At 36.3% G+C, this 27,454-nt stretch overlaps 1 protein-coding gene across 3 annotated transcripts in view; it reads left to right on the top strand.

The window, feature by feature from the left end:
• LOC106668848 (zinc finger protein Gfi-1b-like) overlaps positions 1–7,963 on the top strand; it is a 79,957-nt gene extending 71,994 nt beyond the window's left edge. For all 3 annotated transcript variants that reach the window (XM_014397990.2, XM_014397988.2, XM_014397991.2), the window contains one exon: positions 7,638–7,963. In XM_014397990.2, the coding sequence (XP_014253476.1) occupies positions 7,638–7,855 (218 nt within the window). In that variant the 3' untranslated portion in view covers positions 7,856–7,963. The remainder of the gene's footprint in view (positions 1–7,637) is intronic.
• Positions 7,964–27,454: the final 19,491 nt, after the last annotated feature.

The following is a 27,454-nucleotide window of genomic DNA, read 5'->3' as shown; positions in this document are numbered from 1 at the left end:
ATGTATTTTTACTAAATATGTAAGTTTGAGATTTTAATAATAATAAATTTCCTCATGTTTAACCTATTACGTATAAAAACTGTTTAATAATTTATACATTAAACTGAGTAAAAAAGAAACATTGCACTTACGGAAACACAGATTGTAGAAAAAATATAAATTACATAAATTTAAATACATTTGTTTGTGTTTGCATTATTATTCGATAATATTAATCGATCTAGATCATTAAAATTATACAAATTCTAATATGTTGTAAAAATAATCTTGATAAAATATCAATTGTTTTGTGATTGTATAGGAGTTCAATGATTTCACTTTCTTCTCAAAGAGATCTTTTATCGTCTTTTTACCCTTTTCAGTGCTGGGTTTGATGTGTTAATAGTTTCAAATTATTTTCAATCTCAACAACAAAACAAATTTAAGTTCGTTCTGATTTCTTCGTCAGCCTGTTGTTGCAGATTAGACTGTTAGACTCGTTTCGGCATTTCGCTATCTTCAGTATGAGTTTGGTATATTGTCATATCCTAGTTACAATCCTGACCAAACCTATAAAACACGCCTGATAGACAAAAACATCGAGGACAGACAAACAAAACGACCGTTCATTTTTTCTTGAATCTCTTTTCATATCAAATGACAGCGTTTAAGATTGCGCGCAAAGGCAAATTCGAAGTGACACCGGTTTTAAAACATCTCAAGGGCAATATAACTATTTTGTCTGACTTGTAAGTAAAGTTCAAGTACCTATTGGGTGTCGCGGACGAGGGCCCATAATACGTTACAATCAATTTCTTTCATACTGATCATAATTAAAATGCAATGGGATGAGCCGGGATTCGAACCCAGGATGGCTAACGTGGCAAATACGGGCTGGATGCCCTGTGCATTCATTCTTGTACAGTAGTGCGGACACGATGAGTGAATTGTTCACTCGCCACAATTCAAACGTCTCAGAAAAATGTTTTTGAATGACAAATCTTCTAACCATGTATGGTGGTATGATACCTCGGACTGAACTTCGAAAAACGACTTGCATGGAATCCTGACGAAAACGTAAAAATTTAAATACAAGATTCAGACTTCTTAAAAGACTAATAAACGATCTACACTTACATTTACAAACAAAACGGGACACCCCCTAGCCCTCCTTGGGTTATACAGACTTGACATGTACAGAACCCTTAAGCGTTCCAATGTTAATAGACTCCAAACCCTACAATCTGAAATTCTTGGAACAATAGTCAAGGCTCCCTTCTATGCCACTAACTATAAAATTCAAACGATTTAAAAATCCAATTCGTATCCGACCTTGCCAAATTCCGTTACAAAAACTTTCATTCTAAACTCAAACCCTTTAATCTGCGAATTATCACCAACAACATTACCCACCACTCCTCATCGGAGTCTGAAGTTAAAAACACAAATATTATATTTCAGGAAATTTTTAAACATTTAATGTAGTTCGAAAAATCCTTACCATTTTGACGACCAGTAGAGTTTGGTAAACCAGTTCCGAAAAATTAATAATTAAGTTTTTTTTATCAATGCGGTTGTAGAAAAGGATATAATAACAATTATAATTTTCACGTAAGAATAGAGAATATACTACATTTATTCCAGACTATTGTACGGAAAGTGATTCTATTATGTCTTTTTTCCACGACGATTGAAATATTTCCCGTACACGCATACATATAGTGAGAATTCAACGAAAAGTCTCTACTTTTATTAGAACCAACACATAAAATATATTATGTGCATAATTAAGTTAGTTAATGTACTGCAATAATAAACTAGTTCTTGTAAATTATTGATTAAAGTTTTAAAGTCGCGATGAAAATGATACATGTTTAAAGATGGACGAAGGAATGAATGTTTTCTTCCGAATTGAGCTCAACCTTCATCGTTTTGTAATATATAATTATAATTAAAAACTAATTACATCAGGGCAAATTTACTTACACAACTTATATATTATTATATATTACTTATATATTATTATTTACTTACATAACTATTTTTAATAATTATATAACCTGTAGAAAAATCAAAATTTTTGTTTTTTTAAGCAATTTTAAAGGCTAGGTAAAAACTTAATCTTATTTAACCTAAAATCCCTGGGATACACTTTTTAAATTAGATAATAAACAAACGAAAAAATCAATATTTTTAGGCTTCCTTATTAGAAGAAATTCAGAAGTTCTTAAAATAAATTCGTCGGCACTAGTGTGACTAATAGTTTTAAAATAGAAGATAAACTATATGCAAATTTCATATAAAGCAATAAGTGTAAAGTCGATTTATACGGCTTTCTATAAGTTCGACTTTGTAAGTGCGCACGCGGACGCGCTCTTCTGTTACTTGGAAGAGGCGGTCTATAAGACGATTCCTTGTGGCTTTGTAATGAAGTTAGGATGAGCCTTGGAACCGCATCTTTATCTCCGGCCCCAACCCTCAAACAAGGGTGGCTCATATCAGGGTTGCCATAGCGATAATAGTCTCCTTCAACCTCGCATTCCGCGCAGACAATCTGAGGTTCGCTCCCTTGTCACCTTGCCCGTTTTTCTCGTTTCATATCACAAAGTTTCGTCAAGACCAACCAAAAAACATAACATTGATTGTAAACAATTGTTAAGAGTTAATTAAATATACGGTTTTATTGAATTTAAGTTAAAAAAAAACAGGTATTAAATTATAAATAATGTTAATTCAATAATTGTCTATTTTCAAATTGCAATATTTACTTTTGGTATATTGCTTTAAAATCATTACGATATTACATTTTTAGGGGAAAATTTAAATATTCATTATTTTTTATTTATTACAAGAAAAACCAGTGGTAAGGTATGCCACAAGTACAATTGTCTAATAAAAATTAAATAATAAGTTATTTAATCTTAATAAAAGAATTTTCGTAATGCCTTGATTTAAAGTTAAAATTTTAATTAACAATTATTACTTACAATTATTATGTGAATTCGAATTAAAATAAATTACCATTCCTTGGCTCCATATAGAGAGCGAGTAGGAATGACAACCAATAATAAGCGGCATTATTGATGTTGCTATTTGTTGGCTCTATAAAGAGGGCGAGTAGGAATCGTAACAAACACAAAGGGACATTATTGACGGTTGCTATTCTTTGGTTCCATAGAGAGAGCAAATAGGAATAGTAAAAAACAATAAGCGGCATTATTGAAAGTTGATATTCTTTGACTCGATATAGAGAGCTACGAATAATGCCATCCGAAACTATAGTTGTGCTTGAGAATGACAGCAAGTCCCCCAGATCTTTGTGTTCTAGTTATCTTTTTCTTTTAGCTAACGGCTGATTTATGTTGATAGCCAAAAAAAAAAAAAAAAGTTGATAGGTATCTCGTATTTGTTCCCTAACGTGTCATGAGAGTAAACGTACTTATTAGAGTGAATTGGTGTGGGAGGAACCATGGTGGAATATTTACTACCCCACCCAATTAGATTAGGTATAGTATGTGCAAAAGGCTAGGTATATCGAATATTCCACCACCCTCCTTGAGTAAAAGTTATGTAAATAGGGAATAATTTAAGAATGAATCAGAGTGTGCAAAAACAGCACGCGTTGTAGGCTAGAATGACCTAGCTGTAGACAGTCCCTTGAGCCTAACTTCAGCAGGAGGGTCGGATAGACCGAGATCTGACCCCTAACTGCCAAACCCGAAGCCATAACTCATATCTGTAAATGTACGCATATACTTTAAGTACAGAATTGTGCTTTTACAAATCACTAAAATTCCCTTGCCATTGGATGACCTTTGGTGGCTCTACAATTCCCTAACATTAATGCGAATAGTACAGTCTCTCTCTCTCTCTCTCTCTCTCACTCTCTCTCTCTCTCTCTCTCTCTCTCTCTCTCTCTCTCTCTCTCTCTCTCTCTCTCTCTCCCCCCATTTCTCATCTCTCTCCTGTTTTTTGCGTGATCGATAAAGAACATTTTATCAGTTTTTTTCACGAAATCCTATAAAAATTTAATCGTTTTCGCAGGTTGGCAAATGCCTTTTCCGGGCATTAAGAATTTTAAAAAAATTAAAAGGAAGAATTTTTTAGGAAAATAACACTTCATTTATAGTTTTTGTTCTATTTGTTTCTATACTAAGGGAAGGTGAGTGGTAGAAAGGAAAAAGGGGTTAGGATTTAAATAAAAAGAATGAACGTCTCGGATTGTAAGTGACCGGTGGTCCGTGGCCGGGGGCGGGTTTCGCCGTCGGGTGGGCGAATATATGCAGGTCCCGGGCCCGGGGGTGAGAAATAGTTGTCGGATTCCTCGGGGGTTGTTTTGTCGGGGTGTTATTGAGTGATAGACGCCGGCGGGCGGGTGGGGGCGATAAGATGGTGGTTGTTGAGCAGTGATTGGTTGAGGACGCCGTCGCCATGGCAACATGCAGATCCCACCCCCTTCTTCACCGGGAGCTTTACGTCTACCGACGGAGGAAAGCTCAGTCCCACAACAGGTACTATTCTACAATTAACCTCCAACAAATCTGTGCTATTTAACAATATTGATCAAATAAGTATAAATATGCCAAACATAAAGTATTGACGTATGCCATGTTTCACTTGAACTCAGATTTAATTAGTCATCAGGCATAATTATGATAAAACATGTGAGTCAAATTTGAAAGAAAACAGTCAGTTTTAAGGAGGTTCTTGAGCCATGAAAACATCCATTCCAATCAATTCAAATTGTTTAAGCAAAAACAGAGGATAATTTTTTTGCATTTCACAAATATATGGTAAAAATGTGGTTGTTTAATTAAGTTTTCCATAGGTTTATCCTTTGATATTGAAAAATCCTTAATAGAAACGTAGCATAAATATGCCACTGCTCGGTTTGAAAACCTTGACAGGAACTGTAATTTACATTCTTTCCATAAATTATGTAAAACCAAAAAATCGAACAGAGAAATCACAAGCCCCTGTTAGGTTTGGTCATTTATAAATAGTCCGAGGAAAGTAAGATTTAAAGTGCCATTGATTATTTAGGATTTGTCTCACCTTGAGACACGACCTGCTGGCTTAAAAGAACCTTGGTCAGATTCTGTAAAGCCGCATTAATTTTTTACTGCGAATTAAATGGACATTGGAATATCCTGTGTTTTGTTATAGCCGATATCTTGTTTGACTATTTGTAGGTATAACAGGAAATTAAATACAGGTTTTTCTCCGGCGCAACTTGGATAAACAATGCGCTTCTTGCTTTTATAGACTCTGGTGCAATTTCCTAATTAAATCAAACGTTTTGGTAAGCGTTGGCAAACACTCACAATAAGTTAAATGAATATATGAAAAATAAATTCCACTCAGGATAAAGTTACGTGGGTAAAGCGTAAGGGTTTAATTTGGATGTTGTCGAACTTTTTCGTCTGCCTATGCTCGCTGGGCTGGTCTGGTAAATGGCTTCGGCATTTACCATCGTGTATGTCAGTCTGATTTTTTTAATGAATTAGTTAGTCGAGTAATCACTACCAGCGCGGAATGAGAATGACTTTTTTCTCAGGGGTCATATAACTGATTACAAATTATGTATGATCAAATATGCCCATGCACAAGTACACATATCCCCACGCATAAAGAGTTGAGTCTATCACTTCTCGAAGTCCACGGGCAATTTCAACTTTTGTCATTTACAATAAATTACCGGCAAGCCTCGAGAATCACTCACCTCCAGTGTTGGCAGTTCGGAGTCACATTTCTAGGTCGTTTTAGCCCCAAACCTAATCGGTCTCCCAATTACATTGTCATTCACTCTTGTAAACATTCTCACCTATTTACGTACCATTCACTGAGTTAGGATAATAGAGTACTATCCCAGTACATTCCTTCACACCTATTATAACTAACCTAATTAAGGGTCGATGGGGCATATGATATTCTACTTTTGGCACAACACATTCACTACAAATTCACGTCAATAAATACATTCACTCTCTGCACACGCTGGCTAGGGACAAAATACTGTCAGTAACTTATGCAAAAAACAACCCTTTCTCCCTGCTCAAGTACAATTGTCATGTCGGTTGGCATTCCTACCATTTTAGACGTTATCAGCAAACGAATTTCAGCATGCTACAGAAGTTTTCAAGCCAGTAGAACTGAGAAATTTGATTTACATGGTGGATGGAAAAAATAAAACTCAAGGGTTCCGTGGCATAAATATTTTTATATTGTGTACTTTTCGGGCTCATTGGCCCAGCCTCGCACCCCAATGTGTTATTCCACAATCTTAGTCTCAATTCAATTTGATATACACTATGAAAATGGCTAGAAGTACTCTCCTAGTAGCTTGACCATTTAAGCAAGTTGGACATTGTTTTTCCTACGGTACTTTCGAAAAATGCGCCACCCTGTAATTAGGAACAACGAAATTTTTTAAACTTTTATTTCTGGCTACTCTACTATTACTGAAGAGGAAGCCCATAAGACCTCGAAAATGCATTTAATTGAATATATGAGCCGGTTGAAATTATTGTAAAACCCTATTCACAGCATGACCGCACAATAAATATAGAAATGAAAATATATAAATGTTTAAATGTGTAAATATTTAATTGTTAGGGATTGATGATGTTTTCTACAGTGTCTTTACTAAGACGTCCCACGAATTAAACCTACCCCCATTACTAAAATTGAAGCTATGGGAATCCATCAATCCTTTTTTAGATGGATCGATCAACAGCTATCTGAGTAACCGAGCTGAGCTAGTAAAATTGTGTTTTTTTTTTGTTTTTTTTATTGAGTCCTTGTTAATGTTAATGGTTAGTTTTTGGAACGTCGAAGTGTTCTACAAATAAAAAATGATTCCAGCTTAGATGGGCTATAAAAAATAAATTTCTCATTGAGATGGTAATATGCTGATCCACTGCCGGCTCATTATAAATTCACCGACTCAGACCAACAACCAACATCAGAGATAATACAAGTTGTTATTATATAATCTTAACTTACTCGTATTATATCCAGCGATCCTCAGAGGGGCGTTTTTGTTGCCTGTGCTATTTAATCCATTTATAACTGATAAAGTAGATTATTTTGATCTATGCCAGTTATACCTACGATATAATATGTATATATTATATGCAAGTTACAGTAGTTGGTTCATATTTAGCTGAATTGACAAAAGAACGCATACATTAATGTTACCAAAGAAAGTTGACAATATTAAGACGACACGTTAACAATTCAGTTTGTAATCTAAATGCTCTTAAAAAAGAAGTAAACATACCTACTCAACTATTTGCTAGTGAGTTTACCAAATATACCTATTAAATTTATAATTTAACATCGTTCCTGCTTCTCAGTCAATGATGTAAATATTGAGTTTTTTAATTGTTTTGTCAAATCTTTATCTTTTTTCTGGATTGATTTATATTTTTGGAGATTATGAAAGAAAATTCAAGGGGTGACAAGGAGAATCGAACCCAAGGCCGCGAGGACTACAAGCCGAGTGTCGGACAGACTAACTGACTACTGAGGTCCTTTTAATTATTTAACTTGTTGTAATTATTGTATTTTAAATATTTTATATTAGCCATATGTATTAACAAAGTTTATTATTATGTTGTATATATTATTAAACTTTTTTTTCCTTTTTGTTGCAGGAGAGAAACCTCACAAATGTCAGGTCTGCGGGAAGGCGTTCTCTCAGTCGTCGAACCTCATAACGCACAGCAGGAAGCACACGGGCTACAAACCGTTCGCCTGCGATCTCTGTGGCAGGGCTTTTCAGCGGAAGGTGGACCTGCGGAGGCACAAGGAAACGCAGCACGCAGAACTGAGGCCCGTCACGCAAATGCCACCCCAACTGGGACCCACTTAAACGCATCTCGTCAATATGAAATTAGTTAATATTTTGTTAATTGTGATATTAATTTATAGTCAAGCATTCTTCTTTACGTTTATTAAATTAAAACTCTAAACTAAAAAACATCACTCTTTCTGGGCATACTTTTCAAAAGAAACTAGTCAAAAAGACCATAGACGTAAAGCGGATACCATGACGTGAAGACTGAATTTGATTTACGCCACGTTTGTTAATTGATTTGTGGAGAAGTTCGTCTTATGCCTGCTATTTCATCCGTGAAGTTGTTACCCGTTATGTTCGACAAGTCGTAAGTTTCGCTCGGCCTCGTCATCGGCGTCTGTTGTGTTCCCTCCTTCGGGCCCTAACTCGGCCCCTTCGTTAAAATATTCAGCAGAGGGAAAAAAACAGCCTTAAGTGGGAAGTTTCGCCTCGGCGGACGATGCGTCCGAAATGGTGGAATTACAAACAGTTACAAAAGCCAAAAAAAAAACACTTGTACATAGCTTTATGTGTATATGGATCTCTCGTTGTAAATATAATTATATAATTTTAATATTATGAAAAATCCCTTTTAAATAAGCTTAGGCTATACATGTTTAACGACAGAAGTTACCCTTCCTTGGAACAAAGCGCTATGAGTGTACAATTTTTTATCGTGTTAAACGTGATGTTTTTTAATTAAACACGAAAAGGTGTTTTTCTGGACTTCTTCAATTATTTCTAATGTGTTTTGGAATGGATCACGCCTTGCAAATTGCTCTATCCTTCATCCTTCATTTTCAACATAAAACATAGTGGCAAAATAAATATCTTCAATATTTAATTTAAACACCCGCGAATGGTTTGTAAGTAATTAAATTTTTTAAATTAATTAATTCCTTGATTTTTGCGGTTTCTTGATCAGTCTGTTTGAAATACAGAGAGATTTACCTCCGCTCAGATTTCAAGCAGAAATCTTACACTTAAAAAATTAAGTTGGCAGTTTAACTATAGATAGACTTAAAATTGTCAGTGAATTAAGTGGTATGATCCACGTTAACGTTTACAATTAAAATATTATAAATTGATCTTTTTTTAGTCTTGAGGCGTGCAAAAACTGTATTTATCAACTGTGTTTAATTTCTTTAAATTGGTTGTTTTTGTTTAAATGAGTTTGAACGTTTATAAATCGTATCAACCACCACTTAGAGGGGCTGTGGATAGACGTTGCCAATTTCCCAAACCACGTCCTCGACTCCTTGGTATTCAAGTCCTGGATGAAACCCAAGACGGCACTCCCTTGAATCCCATTACAGATTCCCTAATTATGTAACTGTAGACTCCCTTAGCAAATTGCCACGAGGTGTCCCGAGGCAAACAAGACATCGAGAAGAATGCCAAGTAACACACTGGTGCTTTGCAGAGAATGCAAAGTGACACGGGAATATTTAAAAAGAAACCTCGTTTCTCTGCGTGGGCGGACCGTTCCAAAAACAACGAAATAAAAGGAAATGTTGTTGTAACCGAGAGGAGAGATCACTTTGTTGTTTATCGAAAATTGTTCAACCTTGTTACGTGGCTAGTCATATGCACGTTGTACAAAATTACCGTTAACAGTAAAATTAATTGTTCGAGAAATTTCTAGGATAAGGCTATGTCCGCAATTCTGAATGGTTGTACATTTGTTTATGCATTGAATATTATAATGTATAGAATAAACCACAACTTTATTTCTTAATAAAATTAATTAAAAAGTAGCACCGTATTTCTTTAATGTTTTCACAATTTCCTAAATAACACATAAAAATAATTTATTTTTATATGTTATTAATGGAATATTATTCCGTGATGGAATTCTTATTCCTATGCCATATATTATGTGTTTTGCATAATTTATTTACAGCCTGTACATATTAAAACACATGTAACATATAAGATTAAGAGAAACCACTCAATGTGTGGTATTAAGATGCTAGAAACTAGCGAGGCCACCATCATTTAAGGTTTATGGTTAGGTCTGGAAATAGAAAGTAGGATAAGTATGGATCGAGAAACATGTATGGAACGTTCATCAGGTCATCGATAAAAGAAATACAGTAAGGAACTTTGACAATCTTTTTTAGGACTTTAACCGTCTGAGTACGTAAGGATTGGATACACTGAGTATAGACAGATAGATAGAAGTCAGGTTGGAAGCCAGTTATGAAGTGCCATGCAGATTTGAATAACCGCAGTAGTAATAAAATGTAGAGATCGGGGTTTATACAATAGAAAAGTCATTATTCGTACCCAATTCAGTAATTGGCCCGCTTGACCAATTAATACATTACAATTACTTAAGGTTTTTAGTTGAGATAAAAAAGTCAATGGCACGAGCGGGATTCGTACCCACGATCTTCGGCTAGATACGCCGCTGCTCTTCCACTTGAGCTATCGTGACCTCGATCCACTAATTTCCCATCTCAACCCCACCTTTTGAATTTTCCCTCCTTTTTGCCATTTTTTATCTCAACTAAAAACCTTAATAAATTGGTCAAGCAGGCCACGAAATTAGTGAATTTAATGAATTGAAATGAAGTATAGTTCACTAAAGCTCTCCGTGGCCATTTCATTTGTCGCCGAGAATCCAATCCGATTACACGACATTTGAAAAATGGCAAAAAGGAGGGAAAATTCAAAAGGTGGGGTTGAGATGGGAAATTAGTGTCCGAGTGGATCGAGGTCACGATAGCTCAAGTGGTAGAGCAGCGGCGTATCTAGCCGAAGGTCTTGGGTTCGAATCCCGCTCGTGCCATTGACTTTTTTATCTCAACTAAAAACCTTAATTAATTTGTACACAAGGTAGGTCCAAAAATGCTCCCTATTGGGACGCCAGTTCTATTAGTCTAATATCTGAGTAGAACAATTGAACATCTCACTCTAAAGCAGCAGGCATTTAAATAAGATTCAAAGATAAGTCAATAAGATAATATAATATATAATTATCAATTCCTCGATTTGGTTTAATTACTCTTATCTGTGAAAGTGATACATATTTGTATGGATGCTTCAATTGTCATCAACTGATGAAGAAAAGAACGAATCTACGAAATCAATGGAAGTATTAGTACTTAAAGCGTGCTTACGTCCCTATTTTATTCCACGTAGGTATGGAGAAGTCTCCGTTAGCCACAAACACAAATTTATCCTACAAATGTCAAAAAAGAAATTTGTTTTGAAATAATTTTGGCAATAAGATACGTTTAGAAATAAGAAATGAAACGAAAACATTAATAACATAAAAAAATGTTTTCTTATAATTAATTTCAAAAGTTATATAATGCTTCATATAATTTATCTTGCATACACATATTCCTCAAAATTTTTGAATATCTTTTATGCGTAAAAAATTAAATACGAAGACAGTGCAAAACCTTTAAATCTCCATCGTAGAAGAACGCATGAGTTCACTTTGGTAACACCAACTTTGGTCTATAAATTACTTAAAACCGACCAAACATATGGCTGCACATGTACACAGATTGTAGTTGGCACTGTAGTTGATGCCACGGTGCTGGAGTAATAGTTTGCAATTGGAGCTAGCCGTTCCTGACGGGTTACACTCAACCAACTATGAAGGGGAGGTGAAGGGTTTCCTTGGCCTTGTAAGGGTAGCAGACTGATAGGAAAGCCGCCCAGGATTATCAGAAAGGACGAAACTATAGGTTCATTATTCCGCAGAACTCAAGACAAATATCATAATGTATCTTTATTTTTTGAGATTAGCACATTTGTGTGGTTTTGTGGTGAATATGGAGAATTGGGAGGTTAGGAAGGTTTTTAGGCCGGAGGCCGTCAAGCTCCCAGCGCCAACAGCCAACTAAACTCTAGGAGCTCACCTGCAAACCTATTTGTTTATACATTTTTACTTAATATTCAGAGCCCTTTTCCAGGATGTGGATAAATAATTTTGTCAACAAACATTACAATATATATGGAAAAGACCAAATTCTATCGTGGTCCACGATCGGCCCAGCTAGGCCTATAGTCTACCAGACGCGTTTTCTTTTTTCACCTTTCTCAGTGATGTATTTGTTTTCCTGCCTCACCCTACCCTAATTGACCGACAGCTGAATATCGAACTAACCGAAACGTTTATGACAGATCAAAGCAACGAGCATATGCATATTTTATTGGGTTGTCCGGAAAATAATGCAGGATTTTAAGTTTTCATTAAAAAAAATCTATATAAAATATTCTGTTTACGTTTACAGGATTACTCATTTGTATGAATGTCAACACTTATTAATCCTCTTCCAAATGATATTGTTTGTTTACCTCTGTAGCATTCCGCTACTTGGAAATAATTCAGTCATCCTTATAATGTCAAAGCGAGAATTTCGTACGATTTTCTTTTACGAGTTTAAACTCGGCCGAAGCGGAGCCCAAACGGCTAGAAACATTAACCAAGTCTGGGGCGAGGGTTGTGTTAATGAGTGCACTGTGCAAAGGTGGTTTAAAAAATTTCGGGAGGGAGATTTCAGCCTTGAAGATGAAGAAGGTCGTGGAAGGCCTTCCTCTCTTAATGATGATGTTCTGCGATCAGTGGTGGAAGAAAACCCCAAAACAACTGTTCGAGAACTTGCAGAGCAACTCAAAGTCAGTAAAACGACCGTCGCTGACCACCTCAAGGCGATTGGAAAAGTGAAAAAACTCGAAAATTGGGTTCCACACTCATTAAACGATCGCCAAAAAATCAGCGCTTTGATGTTTGTGCATCACTTCTTTGTCGAAACAAAAATGACCCATTTCTGGCCAGAATTGTTACATGTGACGAAAAGTGGATTCTCTACGATAACACTAGACGTTCTGGACAGTGGCTCGACAAAGGAGAAGCTCCAAAGCCCCCAACTCATCAAAAAAAGGTAATGGTTACGGTATGGTGGGCTTCATTTGGTTTAATACACTACAGCTTCTTAAATCCTGGCGAAACCATCAATGCTGAATCATACTGTAACCAAATTAATACCATGCATCAGAAATTGGCAGTAATGAAGCCCTCTTTGGTCAATCGGAAAGGGCCCATTTTGTTGCATGACAACGCTCGACCACATGTGTCACGTGTAACGTCACAAAAATTATTGGAGCTTGGCTATGAAACTTTGCCTCACCCACCCTACTCTCCGGACCTCTCGCCTACTGACTACCATTTTTTTAGACACCTGGACCACTACTTACAACACATAATATTCAAAAATCAAACGGAACTGGAAAATGCATTTATTGACTTTATCAATTCTAAAAATTCTGAATTCTACTCAGACGGAATTAATAAGTTACCAACACGTTGGGAGAAATGTATTGAGAGTATATTTTGATTAAAGAACATTGCTTTAAAGTAACTAGTTTCTTTTTTTTTGTTTAATACCAAAATCCTGCATTATTTTCCGGACAACCCAATACCAATCATACTGGATATTTCTCGCCTCGACTTAACACGAGTTTCCATCTAACAAACATCATGAATACCCCTAATTTATATTTGTTTATATAACCGCAACCTTGCACACCTGTGCACCGTACACAGAATTGAACTTATGACATGACTGCTACGAATCACTGCAGGTATGGCTGTCGGGGTCATACCTCGGTCTTATCCATTCCGACACCCTTCACTAAATTCAATTGACACAACCTGTACACGGCGAACACATGCGCATTTGGTCCAAAAGTAAGCGTCTGTGTCAATCCCGCATATTCTATTCTGCTATGTGCCTATATAGATGCATGATGTGTGTAGATTGTGCCTAGTAGAGATATATAATAAATATAATATGTTATGTATAAAATAAATTAAGTCGATAATGTGTTGGATAAGAAGGATGACGGCCATATTAAAATTATAACGAATTCAAGCATTTACTACAAAAAAGAGGGTGGATGTTCGCGCCAAATAACGCGAATTATAGTTGTTTATTTTTGTTTCCCAAATGCCGTTGATGTAAAACTCTATCCTAGCTCTTCTCCCACCTGTTAGACCTGTCCACTAATTAATTAGCCTCCAAGATTTATTTTACATGTGTTTCTCTTATTTTCAAGAAGTATTTATTGTTTTGAGAATTATTGCTTTCAAAATAACGCGAGTGCCGCATCCCGCATCCTTAATGCGACACATCATCCAGGTATCAGACAGAGTCCCGAAGGTAATTAATAGACTAGGATTCTGTTTTACCTTGGCCAGAGTCACTACAGGTTTTAGCTATTAAACTGCTCTCCACTTTGGTTGTTGAGAAAATCAAGAAAACCGCTGACAAGTTAATACTTTATTTTACTTTTATTGCGACCGACCAGAACATACAGTGGCCTTTTGTTGAAAAACCTATGGAGGGAGGAAGTTACCTTCGTAATGACGTTAACAAATTGAGGTTATGCACGGTATTGACCATATCACATATTTCTAATATAGTAATAGATTTATAAAATATTTGTAATAGATTTATATAAAACATTTAACCGGATGCAATTGCTCCATTTATAAATGTTGTATGTCATGTTTCGTGTACATTATTAATTTTTTTCTGTTGGTGCTTTATAAACCAAATTAAAGTACATTAAGCCGATAAAGGCTACTTATTACGAAGGGAACAGTAGGTTTTCACTCAATAAATAAATAACACTGATTTGATTCTATTTAATTTAGTATTCGGGTCGAGTGCGTATGCAATTTATCCCTCAACTCCTTCCGCAACTACTGAATTAGAATAGAAAAAGGGGCCGGGGGCGCGTTACTCCCTCGCAAATTTATAGCTTTAGAGAAATTTCCTCGGCGGAACAACCCGTTATCAAGTCGGCTTATATTGAGACGTAACCGTTTTTCGAGGAAGGAGGTTTAAAGCTCGCCCAAGTGCATTAGATGGCCCCCTTTCAAGCCGTGGGGCGGCCCTTCACAAAATTGGAATATGCATCTCAAGATGGCGCCGCTAAGTGACTGATTTGTATTCGTAGTCTCTTCTTCCTCGTTAGAGTCTTCCTCGGGGGCGGGGGTCGACGCCGCCCGGGAATGAAGGGGTGGAATGGGAAATTCAACGGAAAATGCAAATTTCCGCTTCTCACCCAGCGCCGTGGCACGGGTGGAGGAAAGTTTTTTATCCGTTTAAAACTGAAGTGAGCCGGATGGTGGCTAATACATGCAAATTGGCAAGAGAAGCCGGAGAGGATGGTAATCGGTATGAGATGAGAGACAAGATCTGTGTCCTGATTAAACCAGTCTTGTCGTAACACACCACTGTCTTAATCCAAAGCAAATGAAGCCGTATTTCTATCGCCAATTATCGCCATATTTTACGAAATTCACAATATCACCTGGGATGAATTCTACTTGTCAAAAATTATGATTTCAAACTACAAATATTTTATAAACAACTTTTTCCCTCCTAAATCTGCAATTTTGTAGATTCGACGATTTGCAGGGTCATTGTCATGGGTAAAAAGTTTATTGGCTTGAGAAGGAGGATATATACGTTTCTGTAAAACACTCATGCTTATTTGAAAATGAATGAAAATTAAATGGTAATTCAGTCGTTACCGATCATTTTAATTGTGACATTAAGTGTGGGCGAATCAGGATGATAAGAGATTGCAGAGAATCAGTAACCAGATCGAGAGGCTCAAATGAATGTATATAATGATTATTTGGAGATTGTGAGGTGCGGTCCGGTGTGACGTAGTTTTAGAAAAACATTTTCTTTATCATGCCAACGTTTCAATCTTTATTGAGATCATCTTCAGGGCTCAAAGTGTTTGTTTTCCGTGTAAATGTGTCCTTCTTATGTGTCGTGTTGAGAGGGCACGGAAAACAAACACTTTGAGCCCTGAAGATGATCTCATAAAAATTACATCACACCAGACCCCACCTCTCGATTTCTAAATAATCATTGGCTAACGGTCACTAAACACCACACAAATGCATTTAATATTTAATTTAACAATACTCTTGAAAGACCAGAAAAAGCCGGCGATGATCTCAACTTTTGTCGGTCCACCATTTATTCGGCCCATTTATGTATATAAAAATGAAGCAATATGGGCAGAAATAACACCAATGTAAGTTACAGTTAATAGATTGAACTGTAATATTTTCTTTAATACTTTTATCAAGAATTCGATTACAACAATATGTTTGCAAATTTCCGCAGGCCATCCTCGATAAAACCCTGAAGGAAAATCTTGAAGGCAACAAAACCGGCAAAATTGCAATCGTCTGTAGAAAATAAAACCCAATTCCACCCCACCCCCTAGCTCTTTTAGACGGTGTACGCATCTCAAAGACAAGACTGTAGGCAATCCACTGACCCACGTCATACAAAATCCAATTGTGCACCGCCAGATTGCCCTTGTCCGCTTTTGATTACCGGTCAAAGGGCCCCCGTTCGGCCCCGAGGCCAATATTCAAAGGCGGCTGCTGAATTGGATATTTACGGGGAGGCTGGTGGAATAAGTCCTTTGCCTGAAAATATCAAAAGTAAAGGCAAAACTGTAGTCGTACAAAATGATAAGTATGTTTAACGGGCTATCTGCCGAATCCATTTTACATTCGAAAAGGCGAAATCTTATGCACACTTTTTTTATGAACTTTCCATTTTATGCTGTGTTTACACAATCAACATCGAGTTATTGAGCAACTGAAAGAATTTTGTTTTGGTCGTACCCGTATTTTACGTAATAACAATTAAAACAACTTTTATTTAAAATATTGGGAACCCTGAGTTGCTACATGCAATGTTAAAACTTAGTGATGAAGAAGTGTTACTGTAGAGCAGCACTTTATTCTTCTTAGTATTAGCATTAGCGGGTTAGATTGCCGTTAACCGGTTATCGATTCTCTTTTATAGTCGACTGGTGAATCAGTTCACCCTTTGAGTGAAAACGTTTAACCTCAATAATCTCAAATCACAGATCAAAGCTGTGGCCTCGTCAAATTGCAAATTGGCCCTTTCATCCCTCCGTTTCGAGCGGTTATAATATCGGGGGGAAGGCGATTTGAGGATTAAAGAGGAGGACGAAAAGCTCCTTCCGCCGGACAGGGCAGCTCCCAAACTTAGGAACCCCACGGGAAGCCATATTGATTCCGAGTCCTCTGAGACCTGTTAAAATTATTCAGTTGATCAATCCAATACGTCGAATCTCCCTCGGGACCTTAAGAGGGTTAGTGCGGGGGTGCGAAAATTAGGGAAGACTAGAACTAGAAACATGATTGCTCACCTAATTCATCCCTCCTATCCAATAACCTCTACTGCCCTAATTCAACCAATTCTCATTCATCCCTTTTAAAATTCCGCTGTACCCTTATAATTGAAGAATTGCATTTTTAAAAATAAATTACTATTTTCAAAACCAGGGACAAATTGTAGTTTTTCAATTTAAAAAAATTATTTTCTTTTTAAAAGAATAACTATTTTCAAAGAATTGAGTACAACTTGAGATATTTAATTCACCAATTGAAGATTACTTCAGTGAAACTAATTCTGCTTTACAATTATTAAATTAATTAAGGTTTTAAGTTGAGATAAAAAAGTCAGTGTCCGAACGGGATTCGAACTCACGACCTTCGGCCTGATGCGCCGTTACTCTACCACTTGATCTATCGTGACTTCGATCCCCCCGGGCACTAACTTCCCATCTCAAACCCACCTTTTGAATTTTCCCTCCTTTTTGCCATTTTTCAAATGTCGTGTAATCGGATTGTATTCTCGGCGACAAATGAAATGGCCACGGAGAGCTTTAGTGTAGTGTACTTCATTTTAATTCATAAAATTCACTATTTTTCGTGCTCCGCTTGACCAATTAATAACATTCAATTAATTAAGGTTTTAAGTTGAGATAAAAAATGGCAAAACGGAGGGAAAATTCAAAAGCTGGGGTTGAGATGGGAAGTTAGTGCCCGGGGGATGGAAGTCACGATAGCTCAAGTGGTAGAGCAGCGGTGTATCAAGCCGAAGGTCGTGGGTTCGAATCCCCTCGTGACACTGACTTTTTTACCTCAAGTTAAAACCTTAATTAATTAAATGTTATTACTTGGTCAAGCGGACCACGAAAAATAGTGAACTTATAATTATTACATTGCGCAAGTGCCCTAATTTTGCCTGTGCAGAAACAAAAGGAATTATGTTGACCAAACTTTAGATACGCCACACTAGTGATCGCGGTTGACAAAAACGATTCCCACAGTGTGAAGAGCCGATGATAGTACGTGTATTTGAAACAGCTTCTGTTTGTCTTTATCTTCTGTTATCTATCTTTTTAAAATTTTTGATACAATGGGGCGATTTAAGTTAAAAGACGAACTTAGCTTGTATGTAACGTATGTGTTTGAAAGACGTTAAGCTGCAAGAGTAACTTTGAACTTTAACTTTCTGGGTTGTTAACTTTATTTTTTACCAGGCCTCCTATTGACATTTCCAATCTCTTGGAATCGGGCTAAAGCCAGGGATATCACGCTCTGAGGAACGCCAACTGCCTCTGCGATATACACATTTCGGTGACCCAGATGACTCATTATCACAATAATATTGCGAATAATATGTCTTTTCATGATGAAAGAGAATACAACTGGAGAAAAGTTGAGAAAAAACAAGAACAGGTGTTTGTTTACAAAATGAGTAATCTTCGTTTACTATTCTTATGTAAATCCGTTATTAAAAATGAGTATCAACATTTTTTTTGTTTTTGGTTTGTATTTTCTATTTATTTTTGAGGAGTTTAGTCACTGGTTTACAAAAAGCGAGTAAGTACTTATGTGGAACGCAATCACGTTGATTTTATGAGTTTGACCGAAAATCCAGGAGAACTTTTGAAAGTTTTTTTTATAGGATACACTGCGAAAGGTTTTTCAACTTTCTTTCAGCTTCCAACACATTTTTCAGTGAGTTTCCTCGTGGATTTAGTGGTTTGACAATGCTCGTTTCGCGTTCTTATAAATCCCGGGGCGGTGGGAGTGTAATTTCACAAATGGAGCTTTATATATGCACGGGCCCGGTTGCTCCCTCTTCCTTTCTCGCCCATGCTCCCGGGATCACTCCCTCTCGCTCTCACTCTCTCTCACTCTCTCTCTCTCTCCTCTAAATTTCACCTATTGTTCCGCCCCGGCCTCCCGCTCGCCCTGCGACTTACCCTCCATATATCCCCATTACTCCCCGATGGATTTACGGCGGCGTAACAACCTATGCAAAGATTACATTTTCAAACGGTCGGCCCCCAAACCACCATCCGCATCTCTACGTTATCCAAATCCTGGGGGATGCTCGCCCGACCTTTAACGCAAGCGCTGGCCCTAGTTGAAACCCCCATTATACTAAAATTGAACTATAAATAAATTTTATACGAGAATCAGAAGTGTCGGCTTGGCGTACCGTTTGATGCTTTTGTTCCCATGCAGTGTCTAAACGGATGGGCAAATATAACAAATGTTTGTTATTGCATTGGACATTTGTTTTGACGCTTTGGAAGGGGGTTCGGAATTGTAGTTGTTTATCTTTAGGAAACAACCTATCAACAGATCAAAGGTAACGTGGAAAATCTGGTTTTGCTAACTGTTATGGAATTTGCGTTTGGTTTTCCTTAAAAATAACTGGTCGTGGTTTTACCTCATACAGTGCAGTACAATAATATATCGAATATTCAAATTCAAATATGTGGTGCAATAAATTGTTCATTCATTTTTTAAAGAGAAGTGTTTCTATTTTTTCGCTTCAAATACTCCAAATTTCTCACTTTCAATTAAAAACTAGCATACAAATTTTTGTAAATTAATTGTAAATTTATTGAAAATTTAATCAGAAATTCTATTTTACCCTCCAAGAAAGCAAATAAGTTCTTTTTGCATTTTCTCGTTTACACGTCCAGTTTGTCGATCGTTTATTTACTTTTTAAAATTTCTCTTGATAAATTTCTGTTAATTATTACGTATTTGCATTTATATATTTCTCATCTCGATACTACCTAATCATTATTTTGTTCAAATTATCCGGTGATTTAGCACTTTTTGTAACTATCCCGATTATAAATTATTCCAATCCTAAATATTATAATTTTGTAAAATAAATCCGGGATATTTTCGAAGCCGATACGACGGAGTGTATGTAGATCTCGACTATCAACTCGGAAATACACTATTTCACCGTAGATTTCAGCACTTTATTGTAGTATGGTCATATTTTTTAACCCTTTTAATTGTTCATAATAGTTTCGAAGGCCTGATGAAAGGGATATATTCCTCGAAAGATTGACAAAGGAACTGGATATTTTCATTTCTTTGAAATTGACCTTATTCCTGATTTTTTAATCCAAAAAAGTTAAGTTTCAATCATACCTTTAAACAATTAGTTTGACGTCGTAGATAGTATTTATATCTATACGTCGTAGATAGTATTTATATCTACGATATTTTAATACAAAGTTATTGTAATTAACAGTGCTACTCTCATCACTTGTACTATGTGATTCTTTGTTGGTACAAACGTTGTTGAATCAATTGTTTATATGAATTATGAAAGCTTAATTACATATTGGTAGGAAGGGGGTCAGGTTACAATAGATTGGAACTTCAGTGATTCGAGGAAGGTTGGAGGTTATGTTATAGGATCGTGTGGTGTTGAGCTTGATTTGCCATTTTTTATACATTGTTCACTGTTATATATGTCTGGAGAGTTCAGGAAACTCTAGACCAAGGTACCTAGAAAGGTTAGAATAGTTGTGCCAGCAGTGTATAACATGGCATTGGTGCCTGGATGGGAATGGATTAGCTGTAAGCTGTATATATATTAGCTACACGGAACGAGAAGGCTACCATGGGTGTGCGCCTTGTACAAAGTTAAGGGAGTAGATCTGACCCATACTCAAAGTACATGTCGGCCAGGTAGGACCTAAGGGAAAACAAAGTATACAGAGGGTAAGATGTCCCTGAGTTTCTACAGTAAACACAGTTGTCAGACTCGACGAAATCTGTTCTGTATTCAGGAAGACCCCCCCCCCACATTCTTTTTTCATAAGGAAGAATGCGATGATGCTCACTAAACGATGGCTCAATTACACAGTGGAATGGACACGCCAAGGATGACCTCCACTGATCGAGGAATCATTCGATTCTGTATCAGTGATATTGTAAATAACGAAGCTGAGACGATATCGGAGTAGACTATTGATGTGCTATCGGTAAATGTTAAAAAGAATTTATTATAAAAAATATATTATCTTATCGTGATAATATTGTTGTTGTAATTACATTCTATAGGTTGTTATTACAATTTATTTTTTTATCTTGACCCACTCTGTTCCACAGACGAAAGAAAATCCGCTGGTTTTTGGAAAATCCTGTGGTTATACTCATAATACAGTGGATTTAAAAAAAGTGAAAATAATAGAAAAAGAAAATAACACTGAAAAATTATTGTGGCTAGAGAATGTGTATATAAATTCAGAAAATAATGGAAGTATTAATATATAAAAAGATAAAAATAAGATATGTACTCAATACTGACACATTTTAGATATGTATATGAAAAAAAATCAATAATAAAAAATTAGTCAAAAATTTAATGTCAACGTATAAATAAGTTATTAAAAACTAAGATAATATATTGATTAACTTGTTGACGAAGCATAACATCATTAGAAAAATATTTGAAATATCATGGTCTATTAGGTAAATTGCAACCGTCAGTGTTTCATGAAACTTGGCATGTGACTAACGTTTATTAATTGATAACATGTTTTTTTTTAAATATTTTATAGTTTTTTTTAATTTTTAAGTCATAACAGCTGAAGAGGGAGAGCGGACAGCACCCCGAAATCGATATTTAAAAAAAAAATGAAGACTACTTTTTATGAAAATTATGTTTTTGGTTGTCTCCGTCTGTGGAATAGGGTGGGTCAAGATAAAAAATGAATATAGTTGGTAGTTCATCAGCAGTGTAAATTGTGTTGTTAAGGGGAGCGAATTTGCTACCCTGCGGGTCATCAGCGAAAATAGAGGAGAAAAAAGTGTTTTGGATAATTTGGACGATCCGTATGATATGCTTTTAGCGTAAGTCATGGAGGATGCGCTTGAGTCCCACAGAAGTTCCATGTGCTCGTGCGAGATATGTCCAGGATAACACAAGAGAATTCAATGACAAGCGATGAGCTTGATAGTTAGTGACAATTGCGAAAGCCTAAATGATTATGAATAATGAGGGGAGATATTTCATTATACAGGTTGAGCTAGTGTTCCTTTTTTTAAAGAATCTTACCGAGGCAAAATACAGATGGGTCTGTTATGTGATTGAATTTCAAAAATTACTACTATATTAAAAAGTAATAAATTATTTTTATAAGGATTCATTAATAAAAACGATAGTTGAAAAATTTACTTCCTTCGTGAGGAGTTATTTAAAAAGGGTTTCGAAAAATCTTAGAGTCGCTTTACGCAATACAAAAAAGCAAATTCATGGAGAAACAAGAATAAAATAAACACCACCGTTAGAATAAGGGGTGTAAGCTTTCACCAGCTACTTCGGTACTACTGATGGGTCCATTATGTAATCTTCATGCATCCGGCATGTCACTTGCAAATCCACTTGGGGTAAAGTTGACTCTGTAAGGCCGTGACGTTCAACCTAAACAGCACCTTATATAAATTCAACATACATAAAACGGGTAGATGTATGCGCTCAATTCTTCAACTCAATTCGTTTCGGACTACGGGGCCGGAATAATCTCAATTGTCGCAGAGTAGTCGGCCCTTCAGGTCCCTTTCAGGACGGATGGTTTCGATTCTGTTTTCCGGCATTGGGTTAAGGGAAAGGAAAGCGCGAAAGGAAGGGCGGAAGGGAGTAAGTGAATTGTTTGAGACCAGTCAGACGGACCCCTTTTCCCCTTTCACTCCCTTAAGAGATCTCCCCGAGTGACACTTCCAAACCACTCTTCTGAATATTCCCTTCCTTATGCATGATCCGTCAATCATTATGCTAGGATACCGTTATTCGACATAAGCATTTTTTTTTTGTTTCTGCTATCTACGTTTCCAAATAAATACTCTCCAATTTTAGGTTTTATACATTTCAAAAAATCATTCTTATGATTGCAAGTTAATTGTTTTTTGCCGCCGATAAGATAAATTAGGTACCAACTATTCTTTTCAATGATCGTTAGGAGGTTCAATAAATCACGAATTACAGATCGCCAAGCTTTCAACCCTCATCAGGGTGCAAACCAATGCTAGGTTTAAAACAAAATAATGTAAAATCATCAAGGTAATTAATTAGCTTTGATCTTTAGGCAGCCACAGAAATTTGTATATCCTGAGTTATCTCGAGGTGCTCCACATTATTGTAAAATTAATAATTAAAAACCATACTAAATCCCAGTTGATGGCGTAATTTACATAAACTGTATGTCGATCCTAATTAATTAGTTATTAGGTGTCAACGTTGTAACTGATTGCTGATGTTTAATAAGCTCAAATCTGAACTTGCATGTACATATGTACTGTATGAAGTTAAGCCCGGCACTTCTCGCAGTCCACCGCCAATTTCATCTTTGTACTTTAAAATTACCGGCTTCACCCATTCAAATGTGTTCAACCGTGGCCACATACGATTTACTTCATCCTCTTTCCAAGAACGCTATGATTCCAGCCAAATCTATATCACTTAAAACCATCACTCAAATAAATTTGAAGCTTACAAATGGTACAACTTAAAAAAATCAAACCACCTGAACATCAGAAAGAAGCTTTACAGATAGACCAACAAAGAAGAGAGTCACTACTCAAAGATTTATTTATTAAATCCAACTGTAAAAAAAGTGGGAGATTTCATCTGTGTTTTATTTACTTCTAAACCTTTAAAACGAACCAATATTGTTTTATGAAAATCAATGGAGGATTGTCTCAGAGATAATTAAAATATTAAGGGTGGCTCCTTTTTTGCATCTCAGAGTAGTTCTAAGCTCTAACCTAACTTGAGGTTGCACTATAATTGGTTCAGTAGAACGGTGGTCCCTTACAGGTGATGCACAGCTCGCTGAATCTGGTTCAAATAATGAACGACGTTTCAGTGAACCAGCTAAAACGGTGCAAAGGGACATAAAACTTGCAAATATCGGAACCTAATTTGAAATTAAAAGAACGAATTGATAGGACACACATCCCAAGAAAATGCTTACAAAATTTGATCAGTTTATCGACAAATAATATTTAATTTTTAAAATTGCTTGATTTAATATTGCAAGATAATTAGGGATTTAAGCAAGGCGAGTCCTTGACAAGACAACGTACAACTGAAGATGGCGAAAAGCCGAACCATTTCTTATAGATCAAAAACAGCAATGAAAATATTGCTAATGTGCCTTTATGATCAATCAAATATTGGTTAATTTTTTTTCTATTTCACTCGACAATAATTTTATGGCTGAATCATTATATGACGAACTGATAATCTCAAGTCCAAAACACTAATCGACGCGCTATCTACACAAAAAACTTGCCATTAGAACGACATGTCATGCGGATTAATGACAGGAAAAGCGGTCATCGTATTCTCGCTCGCTAACGGCATCAACCCCTCCTCGGTGGCCAATTTCGGCAGAAAACAATACAATTTCATTTGCGAGCATGTGATAGAGACAAACTACGTTTTAACAACTGCTATTGCAGTGATGATAATAAAGTAATGGGATTGACCGCTCGTTAAGGAATTGTAAGAGCGATAAGCCGCGTATCGTCCGATCGGCCGCGGATCAGCACGGCATCCACTCATCAAGGCCACCTGTGGACTCGAGTGGAAGCTAATGGAAAGAAGACATATATAAATAGATGACCCGTTCTGTCATAAAACTATATTTTGCTTTGGTTACGTTGGGCATGGTTTTAGCATCTCTTGATCGATTGGCAGTTGATCTTTTTTCATCAGATTCTAACATATTCGACATAAAATATGCACGAGCTGTAGCCATCGCTTACAAATGAAAATGCTTTTAAAAATATAGCTAAAATTAAAACCATATATAACGTCTCTTTTTGATAATCATAGTTTTATACTTTCAAAAGATGTGAAATATTAATTTTTATTACCCATAATACTACAATTAATGAAAAAAATATGTTTAAGCTCTTTACACAATTCCAGACTGTCTAGAAAATTTTATTGGGGATTAAAATTTTCACTAATGTTGAAACAATTAATAACAATGGTTAGTGCGTACGTTTGTGGACCACCTTTGTCTCCGAGTATGTGAAGCCGGTGTCCTGCCGGATCGCATACTCAGTGGAAGGAATCGGATCAGTACACTGCCACAAAGAATCCTGAAGTCTTTGGGATAGTTAGTGAGGAGTTAGTGATTTAATTGGGATGATTTTATGCGGTTGATATTGGATGGCTTGGCGGAACCGTCAGTTTTACTCCGTATGTCCAGGTATAGAATAGTTGAGTTTGACTGTCAAAACATATTTAGGTTCAAAAAGTACTTTGAATTTGTCCACGTTTTTGTCCCTTAAGTGTTGTGGGGGATTTCACGTATCAGTGTTGTCTAGGTCTGGCTGCTGTGGATTTCTGAGGAAGGTTTGAGTTATAGTGGAATTATAAAGGAGGAATAATAGTCTCCGTTGATTCCACTCCTATCTAACCAATCGTCTCTAACCTGTCACTATCCCCAACATACATCCAGTACATCCTCCTTCCTCCCATTAAAATATGGCGTTCCCCAAGTCTCTCAATCTGGCATCTCTCCCAACGTTCTTAGTATGTACATTAACGACCTCTCCGACTCCATGCAGAACTGTATTTACGAACTTTATGCAGACGATTTCCAAATTTACCTATCCTTACATCCCTCAGACCTGCAATTGGCCATTATAAAGATCAAGAACGACCTTAAGTCCATAATTGAATGGGCCTATAAAAATTCCCTCCACCTCAAGCCGGGTTAGTCCTCGGCCATAATCATGGAATCCAGACTTCTCCTCAAATCCCTCCTCATTATCCCTTCTCTAACTATAAATAAGTTGCCCATCCCCTTTTGTACCACCGTCTAAAACCTTGGGATTACCTTCGGACAAAACTTCTCATGGCACCCGCACATTTCCCAAATTTCCCGCCGCTGTATAGCCACCCTCAACCTATTCCGTCGGTCCTGGCTTCTATTACCTTTCTCCACTTATAAACTCCTAGTATCTTCTCTTATCTTTCCCTTCTTCGATTACAGTTGTGTGGCATACGGGGATTTGTGCCCGAATTCGGGTGTCTCGTCTGTATTCAGATCTTTCCTGGGCCTGTATTACTCTCCCCTTGCTTCATGTCTCAGTACTTCTTAGGATCCTTCCTTTTTCATTGTTATCATACCTGTCGTTTTCAGTGCATCATCAAATCCCACCAATTCAAATCCTTTCACCACTCCTGCAAAACTCGCTTGCCTCCCAGTGACCTTATTCTCCTCGAACGCAAAACCCACTCCTTCGAAAGATTCTTCCTGATCCGCGCCACCAAACTCTGGAACTCCCTTCAACTAGAGACTTTATCATAAAATTTTTATAAAAATTGTAATATTTTAATTTTTTTAGTCTCTTTGTCAGTTTATTTGATATATATACATTTATTTCATTTTTCCTGCCAAGATGTTTTGTTTTTATGCTGTTTTCATTCTATTCTATTTTGCACTTTATGATTAGCGGAACTTCCATCCATTTTAACTATTGTACTATTCTAAGTAAACACCGTCCCATAATAAAAATATATTTCTAATTCAGGTAAGTATTTCTGATTACGGATTTGTGTATGTAGTAACTTCTTCCATGTTAGCAGTTTTGATACAGGTAGTCTTCTCAAAGAGTCTGTCTGTCAAATTATGTTTTAATGTTAGGCGTTGGATTGAATTTTAAAAAATATAAAAAATAAGCTCAAAGATATCTTGATACTGAATATTTCTCATCATTTGAATTTGATTAATAAGGTCGTTTTAATTTTCATGAATCCACGTCTTAGGGGCCTTCATTTGGCTTTAGGCACCCTGAACAATTACCCTCTTATTGCTTCAATTATTGTCACAGTAATCACATTGCCCCCATTAATCACTCCCCTATCATCACCAACAAAGGACTTTCTCACCCTTCCCCCAGGAGGGAGCTTTTCGAGCCCCTTTCTTGTTCGTTTAAAAATGTGTTGCCATGTTCGTATCACGGTGACGACTTCCTTTTCCGCAACGCCAATTCGCTTTATATTTATTTTTCAATCTTTTCCTCATCCTTTGTAGAACTATATTAATTAAAAGTTTCTTTAATTTTATATCGAAATAGAAATTTAAAAAATTCTATAAATTTAATGCCAAACATGTGTTCCATGTATATTTCTAGCAGAAATAATTATATTATTAGTTCATAAATGGTATATTAGGTATGTTTAACTTTTTTGTAAGAAATACCTAACATACACTAAAGCACATTTGTTGAAATGGCCAGAACCCTTGAAACTTGGGATGAGAAATAATAGGAATGTCATTCCTCACATTATGATAACAATTTTACCGGAGAGCTATAAAAATTTATTAATAAATATAGATAAAACATAATCAGTACATTAAATAACATATACATTGCATTACAGAAAATAATAAGGGGAAAACACATCG

This window comes from Cimex lectularius, unplaced genomic scaffold (genome assembly GCF_000648675.2).
Source record: "Cimex lectularius strain Harlan isolate CLEC.00 unplaced genomic scaffold, Clec_2.1 scaffold155, whole genome shotgun sequence".
Lineage (NCBI taxonomy): Eukaryota > Metazoa > Arthropoda > Insecta > Hemiptera > Cimicidae > Cimex > Cimex lectularius.
Note: the sequence above shows the minus strand (reverse complement) of the source record. Positions and strands in the feature narration are given on the sequence as shown.